The sequence below is a fragment of the Cataglyphis hispanica genome, chromosome 4 (assembly GCF_021464435.1).
Source record: "Cataglyphis hispanica isolate Lineage 1 chromosome 4, ULB_Chis1_1.0, whole genome shotgun sequence".
Lineage (NCBI taxonomy): Eukaryota > Metazoa > Arthropoda > Insecta > Hymenoptera > Formicidae > Cataglyphis > Cataglyphis hispanica.
In genome coordinates this window covers 7,603,640-7,611,962 of record NC_065957.1, presented here as the reverse complement: position 1 = coordinate 7,611,962, position 8,323 = coordinate 7,603,640, and the positions used below count along the sequence as shown (strand labels likewise).

The following is an 8,323-nucleotide window of genomic DNA, read 5'->3' as shown; positions in this document are numbered from 1 at the left end:
AGATCGGCGGAGCCGGTGCCGATGCATGCATTTTCACGGTGGGAGGCGATCGCGCGGACGCGCGAGTCTATGCTCTTTTTATCTTGTATAAAAGAGAAGAGGCGTAGCGCGGGTAACCGCAATACTATCTGGATCGTCCGCGGTGACGAACACGTCAAATCTCGGACTTGGGGTATCTTGATTCGGTTAAGATAGGTGCGGCGAACGCGAGCTTTTTGATCATCCGCGTCTCATCCGCGATCCGCGAAACCGATAGAAACGAATATCATATCAAGCGGCGCGAGATTAATCCAAGGACCGGCAGCATGCGGTATTCGGTGAGTCTTTATTAAAAGTCTCTATCAAACTTCACGATTCGAAAGATTCACCATCGCCTTCCTCGGTATCAAGTTTTTTTTTAATAATTTTGAATGATAAAAGGAGTTTTAAATAAATATTTAAAAAAAAAAAAAAATTTTTTTTTGAAATTAGATTATATGATAAAATATGCAAAGATAAATATATGCATGAAAGGGATAGAAAATCTATGGAAATTATATTTATTTTTATTTATCTCTATTGTGCGTTATTAATAAGATTAATAATTAGCAATAATAATTATTTAATTTATTTAATAGTGATTTATGGGGCTTATATTTATTCAGAATAAAATGCATAATAGTGTGTACGAAAGAACTTATATGTCTTTACGATTATATTTATTATGTTTTGTGATTATTCTGTACAAAGGAGGAAAACAATAGAAATTTATCTCGTAAAGTTCTATCTATTCTGCTACTTTAACGAATAAAATCATGTATAAATCGAAATATACATATAATGTATATTATACATTTTGTTGTTTTTAAATAAGTTTTCTATTTTTCATAGATAATTGTTTACACGTGATAATTCAAAGTTATACTTTGCCCACTTTGTTATTTTTGAATATATACAAACAAAAATTATTTTGTCTGTTTATAAGAGAAAGAGTTGATGTATGTTTATAAGAATTCATACTTGAAATATATTGTTGTAATTCTATTTTTATGATATTATTACATTAATTGACAAATTTCATTCAATGATTTATTTATTTATTATAAAATTAGAAATGCGAAATACGATACACATTAACAAATAAATCGACAGACATGTATAATATATTTTGTATAATATATTTTAAATATTAATTCCTATAAACAAAGAGAGAGAGAGAGAGAGAGAGAGAGAGAAAGAGAGAGAATAATTTTTGTTTACATATATTCAAAAATAAGAAGTGGATAGAGTATGATTCTGAATCATTGCGTATAAATGATGATTATCTATGAAAAACAGAAAACTTTTTGAGTTTTTAATTTAAATCGATTTTTAAAGATTGAAAGACTTACTGTTAGAAGAATCTGATATATATATATATATATATATATATATATATATAATGCGATATGTATGTACTTTCATTGTGCGAAAGTTTTAATCATACTTATCAATAAAACTGCAATAGAAGGATAAGGCCGATGAGTCTCAAACTCTATGGTTTTGATATAATTCCACCATATACTAATGATAACTGCAGCGTAATGGGATTGCGTGTCTCGGCACGCGTAACTCTCGCAGATGAGATTGTACACACGGCTAAACTTTTCTACGCACATGAAAGTCTGTCAATTCGATAGGCAGTCGTATACTTTGTCTTTCACGCTTGTTATCATTAAAACGTGCTAATCAGTAATTAATGTTCACAGGTCCTTTGCGTTCTGGTGCTGGCGATCAGCGAGCCCCTTCTCATTCACGCGTGAGTACCCATGTTGTACTTAATTAAGGCTACTACTATATATGAGTGCATTAGATTAGCACTAGAACGGTGGAAAGTTGGTTATGATGGCTATTTAAGTCCTCATATAAAAAATGTAAATTTAATAAAAAGTATATTTTATGTGTTACAAGACTGTGGAAAGTTCATAACTAACTCATAATCATTATTTTAATGGACTTAAGACGATTGGTAAATACAAATCGTCCTTATAATTTTTCTCCGTAATATTAATTAAAAATGTTATCAATATACATTTTATTGATGATAAAGTATCTAGTCACGATATGATTAGTTCTAATGACTAATTCTAATTAAAAAAATGAAAAATAAATTTTCTAAAAAATTTCAGAGTTAAATCGCTTATAAGGAATTAAATTTAATTAAAAGTAATATTAGTATAAAAAATTTTGAAACATGCACTACATATAAGTGCGCATATATATATATATATATATATATATATATATATATATATATAAAATATTAATTATATATAAAATGTATGTGCAAATAAAGCTCATTGTATAAGAAAATTCAAGATCAGCGTTTATAATTATTTAGATTTATATGCACATTCACAGTGTTTTTCACTTTCTATCAAAATTAAAAATAATTTGAAAAATATGGGTATTCCTATAAATGAAATTTCTCAACAGATCGTAAATAATAGATCATAAATAATATAATATGCAAAAAATGTCTTGTAAAATTGAAAAACAAGACTTCTTTCACTCGCCTATGACGTCTACGACGACTTTTTTCCCTTAAGCGACAGGATCATTAAAGTAGAACACGAATCTGGATCATCTGGTTTTTGCGAAAACTTAAAATGTGTGAAAGTACGATCATTCCTTACAACTCTTTAGTAACTTTCGATTGTGAGAAATTTCATTTATAGGAAAATATGGCCACACTCATATTTTTCAAATTACTTTAAATTTAAATAGAAAGTGAAACACATTGTGAATGTGCTATATAAACGTAGATAATAACAAACTTGGAACTTTCTTGTACAATGAGTTTATATTTGTACATACATTTTCTATATAATTAACATTTTACATATATGCGCACTTATATGCAGTGCATATTTCAAAATTTTTTATAATAATATTACTTTTAATTAAATTCAATTCCTTATATATGATTTAACTCTGAAAGAATTTTTTAGAGAATTTATTTTTCACATTTAGTTATTAAAATCTTGGGTATATGTACTTTAACCATTTATTTCTCTTCTGATTTCAGAAAAGTGCTAGTAGTTGTGCCCGTTCACAAGACACGACGAAGTCCAGCCCCATGGCGACAACATTATAAAAAATCATCTTACGGGGATAACGATTCTCATCATACGCACGGGAATCGTTACTACAGCAAAAAACCTTTTCGACCATATCCCTCGGAAAGCAACGACTTCGATCACGTTTACGAAGCTGAGAATCACGTACATATACCGTCTGGTAAAGACATCAGTCACGGTATGTCTTTTGGCAAACCATACATCCCATATAATTCCAAGGGCAGTAATTTACCTTTTGGCCATGAGAGGTAATTTTCTTTTCTTTGATTTACCTTAATTTAGTCATCTCTATACATCGATTTTTTTTTCTTTCTTTTTCTTTTATTTTTTTTTTCTTCTAACATAATGTCAAAGTAACTGTAATAAGAAAGCATCTTTTTTTCTCACAAAACTATATTAGATTTTATAAAAATGATTTTATAAATATTCTCTGCGCTTTTAAATTTATAAGAAAATAAATAATCTGAAATTTACATAAGAAGAAACTTTATAAGCAAAATTTTTTCTTTCAAAAAGTAAATTAACGATATAAAAGTTATATATATGATATATCTATATCTAAAAAAAAATCAATTAGTGTCTGGTTACCGATCGAGAGAGAGAGAGAGAGAGAGAGAGAGAGAGAGAGACTGATCTATGTTAATTTCCAGATTTCTTTAACACGCTTTCTTTCTTTTTCCGTCAGATATGCCGGTGCTTACACGCGTCAACCGAGCTATCCGCCAACTGATATCGCGTCGGTAGGCCAGCAATATGCGTCGGCACATTCCTATCACAGTCCACAAGTAGACTCATTTTTCTCTGACATAGACGGCGCCGCCAGAGGTGGTGGATTGCATGATAATCTAAAAGATAGATCAAACAAGTACTACACTGCTCGTTCTATCGAAAAGGATCTCAGCCTGAGGAACCAGCAGATCCTCAGCAGTATCGCAGAGAAAGATCAAATGACAAAAGGTGCCGAGATGTACGTCAAGGATATTCCTTCGACCGCGTACCACATGACCTCTGCTGCTAATATACAGGGCGCGGTCGTATTGCCAGCCGGTATACCGTCAGCCACCATCGCTGGTAACAAGAACGGCATCGTGCTCCGGGACACCGTATCCCTGGATGAGTATCAGAAGAAACTGGAGGAACTCACCAAGACTTGGCCGAGTATGTTATCCGACGCGATGCCCAGCTTCACGGCGGCCACCGCGATTCCGACGCATCATCAGCTGCAGACCGGCTTCCCGACCGCCGGTCTGCCAGGTTCCGCGAGCTTCGGCGGGTCGACAGATTGGTTCTCCAGTTTCGCTCAGCCAAAGCAAGGCTACGCCGTACACGAGGACCCCGGAGACTCCACGACTTATGACTTTAGAACGATGCCGATCCATGCCGCGTATCATCAGCTGCCATTCACGAACATGGGTCTGCCGATTGGCGCAGGTGTCGCGCCGAGTATTCACGGATAGATACGAAATCCTACGCCATCGGGATTTCGAAATCGAATATAATTTTGAGTTTACTTATTTTCTCTAGATACGTGATGAAATCTACCGTATACGTTATAGATGTACAAATGTCATTTTTGCGCGCCTCACATCGAGACGTCAAGAAACCTGAACTTGGTGTAACTATATTGGCTTCAGGAAATTTCAATCCCTGGTACACACTTAGGGGTATAAGTGTAATTTTAAATCTTGCTGGAGATTTTCTAATTGAAATCTTGTTTAAGATCCTCTGATGTCCTCAGAGATTAATTATGGTCTACTTTCTCATGTTTTTTTATTTGTATCGAGATATACATGATCGAGCAATTAATACCGCGAATTAATCATAAAGAAATTTCTATTCTAAAGTCTTTCCATCTCTGTTCAGAAAGTATTTTGTATAAAATAGAAATTGATAATGATAATAAAATTAAATAATCAAATTATTAAATGTGAAAAAGTGATCTATTACAATAATATTTTCTAATTTTTTAATAAATTTTGTTTTCTCTATTTTTAAAGTAGAATTCAAATGTGATGTTGAATTTGCTAAATATTATAGATGTTCAAACGAGTTTTGTTGATTAGTTTGTCTATATAATATATTCCGGATTATTTATATCATTTTATTTATAATACTATTTAAGAAGTTGATATAATGATATCTATTTATATATATATGAGCATTAATAATGTTTGAAAAATCTGGAGAAATATTTCCTCTATGAATTTTATAATGTTACAACTTTTTACAGTTATTTAATGTCGATAGTTTAAGAATTAGAATAAATAATAGCTTTTTCATTATATTTTTAATAAATGCCAACTTTCAAGTAATTATGGCATCTGCGACTAAAACTGCGTCTTGCATGGAAGTGGATGACATGGAACAGTGTCAATGTTACAGTTTCAAATATCTAATAAGATTTATGTACGTAATAGCATGATGATAAATTCATCCCGAAGATTGCATGAATATTAATGATATTAGAACTAATTCAGAGGCTCATACACAAAATAGGCTTATTCTTATGGAAATTCCTATGGAAATTATTGATGCATATTTTATATAGGTATATACATATATATTAATTATAATACTAAAAATCTCTAAAGATGTAAATACAAAAAAAAAAAAAAAAAAAATTACGAAAAAATGATCAGTTTATATCGCTAAAGTATTTTAGTGCGATAAAGTTTTTACATGTTTTATGTTGTATGCTACTTAAAAATATTCTAATTATTCCAAAAAACGAAATGATCTTTAAATTATTATTATATATCCATAAATTTGACTTGTTTCGTTACGTAAAAGACGAGGAATATTCATTCCGATATTATATGTATATCGAGCATATCTTATAATTTAAGTATGAAATATTATACACAAATATATTTGCAATGTTTAAAAAAAATATATGTAACGTATAATAATAAGTTTGTACATTCAAGTAATAATCGTCCCCAGAGAATTTTTATCTTTCCTGGATAAAATTTAATAAGTAAGTTAAGCTATAAAGTGGTGATCTATTGCAATTTCATTATTCTGTAATTATTCAAATATAAGTACAACAGTTATTACATAAAGAAATCATTAAATGAAAAATCAGTTATCATATATGCAATAATAAAAATTGGCAGAAATAATATCTTCTTTTAATTACCATCAATTTGATATTAAAAAGCACAATTTTTTTCGATAACGAATTATCCCTATAATTTATCCTAATGTCTTTTTCTTGTAAAAATAATAACCAAAAAAACACTTGCGAGTAATAAACGTTCACGACAATTATTAAATCTGACTAGACGGAAATCGTGCGCCGTTTCCACGGTCGAGCGGTCATGTAGGCACCGTAAAAAAAAATCAACCGACTTGTCCGACAGTCGAGGAGAGTGCTATGAGATTACAGTCACCCGCGAAGATCGCATCCTCTCTCATTCCAGTTACTTTCACTGGAAGACCGATGACCGGTTGAACGTTTGAAAGTCGAGAAAGCAACGTTTTTAACAACGAAAGGCGATGATCTCGTGTACACGATGTGTAGATGCCGCTCACGACTGTGTAATCCGCAAAAGAAGGGCAGTGAAGAAGAAGGAAAGTGAAAGGATCTTGCGGGCAAGGGCTTAAAGAAGGAATGACAATCGATGTCAACGATGAGACAAATAGGCTTTTGATGGCATGATGGATTATTTTTTGTAGTTTTAAATTTTGTTATCGGACTGATTTGGAAATTTATAATAATTACAATATAATTTAATATAATTTATGATAATTATTAGGATAAATTTTATTTTAAATTTAAAAATATAAAAGTTTCTAATTTATTTCGAGTTTTTTTTTCAGATTAACTGCTTGATATTAAAAAAAATATAAATTGTTAAAATTTTTTGAGGAAAAAATTTATACGTGTATAAACTTCTTACCGCGCAAAAAATAACAATTCCGGTATTTGATAAAAAAAAAATTAATCGATAAATTATAGCAAGTTTTTTTGGGGGAGAAACGCTGAGAAAGAAGGTAGTAGATGTTCACTCGAAGGCTTCTCACCTATTTGAATGTATTGCGTTTAATTACACGGTATCGCACGGAGGCGAAGCGCCATAATGCCAACTACCAATCGTCGAAAGACTGATCTTGATCTTGACTGTAATGTAAGGTCGTTCGGTGCACCTTCACTATGATTTCTCGCGGAAGCATGTGAAAGGAACGAGCGTCGTCGATCGGCTCACATCGCCGAAGAAGCGTACAGCTGTGCATCAATTGATGTATGCAAAAAGAAGCTTGCGATACAGATAGAATCGTGTGATTTATGTAATATTCATAGGAGAATACGAGCTTAGATGTAACAAACTTTTTGCAGTGCATTAATGACAAAACTCTCATGTACGGATGTAACGATAATATAAGGGTACGAATTTATTCGTGAATATGTTTATTTATTTCAACTAGACATAGGTAAGACATACATAATCATCAATTTTTATAAATGATATTTGATTATTTATTGCATGACAATTCATTACTTTTTATGCATTAAAATATCTTAATTATTTTTAACTTAAATGTCTTAATTATTTTTAATATTTCTATGCATAAATTAGAATTGCAGATATTGATATCACGCGCGACTCCTGAATCTTGATATCATCAGAAACGAAAAAACTTTTCGTAATTACTCTGGTTTGCTCTACAAACTCTAATTAAAATTGCAATTTCATTAAAATTAAAGAGAGAGATAGAGATAGAGATAGATAAAGAGAGAGAGAGATAGCCAAGTTGAACATTCTCTCGTTAGAAAAATCTCAGTTTCACAAAGATATGCATTTCGCGCGTTAAACTGTCAAGTGATATAACGAAGATTACCGTGTCAATGTCAGACCGCTACGGGAATCAAAGCCAACATAGGCATTTCGCGGCAGAAGGAAGCCCGCATCGGGCGGCTGTTCCGTTATGGAATTTATACTGTACAGGCTAGAACACACATGATATGGGAAAAGAGTGAAAGGATAAGGAGCGGCGCACACAATGCAGACCCGGGAGAGCCTTTCACGATTATCCGCCCCACGAGCGGCCGTCTTTCTCACCGCGCTTCCGTCTCTTCCCGCTCTCCACGCTCGCTCTCACCCTTTTATTTTCACTCACTCTCCCTTTCCCTGAGCCCTATCCTGTCTACCTGCAACCCGTGTGTACCTGACTGCTTTCTATTTTACTACTCGACGATATGTTTATGCGCGCGAGAAACCGAG

General features: G+C 32.4%; 1 protein-coding gene across 1 annotated transcript; it reads left to right on the top strand.

Moving 5' to 3' along the window:
* On the top strand, positions 1 to 6,163 carry LOC126849210 (uncharacterized). The gene is made up of 4 exons (XM_050590857.1): positions 1 to 317; positions 1,728 to 1,777; positions 3,047 to 3,346; positions 3,784 to 6,163. The coding sequence occupies exons 1-4, from the start codon at positions 306 to 308 to the stop codon at positions 4,553 to 4,555; spliced, it is 1,134 nt and encodes a 377-aa protein (XP_050446814.1). The 5' UTR covers positions 1 to 305; the 3' UTR covers positions 4,556 to 6,163.
* Positions 6,164 to 8,323: the final 2,160 nt, after the last annotated feature.

What these genes read in the sequence shown, in the direction of transcription:
- LOC126849210 (XM_050590857.1), top strand. An exon ending in GAGCCCCTTCTCATTCACGC is followed by an intron (nt 1,778 to 3,046) that starts GTGAGTACCCAT and finishes TTCTGATTTCAG; the next exon opens with AAAAGTGCTAGTAGTTGTGC. An exon ending in TTACCTTTTGGCCATGAGAG is followed by an intron (nt 3,347 to 3,783) that starts GTAATTTTCTTT and finishes TTTTTCCGTCAG; the next exon opens with ATATGCCGGTGCTTACACGC.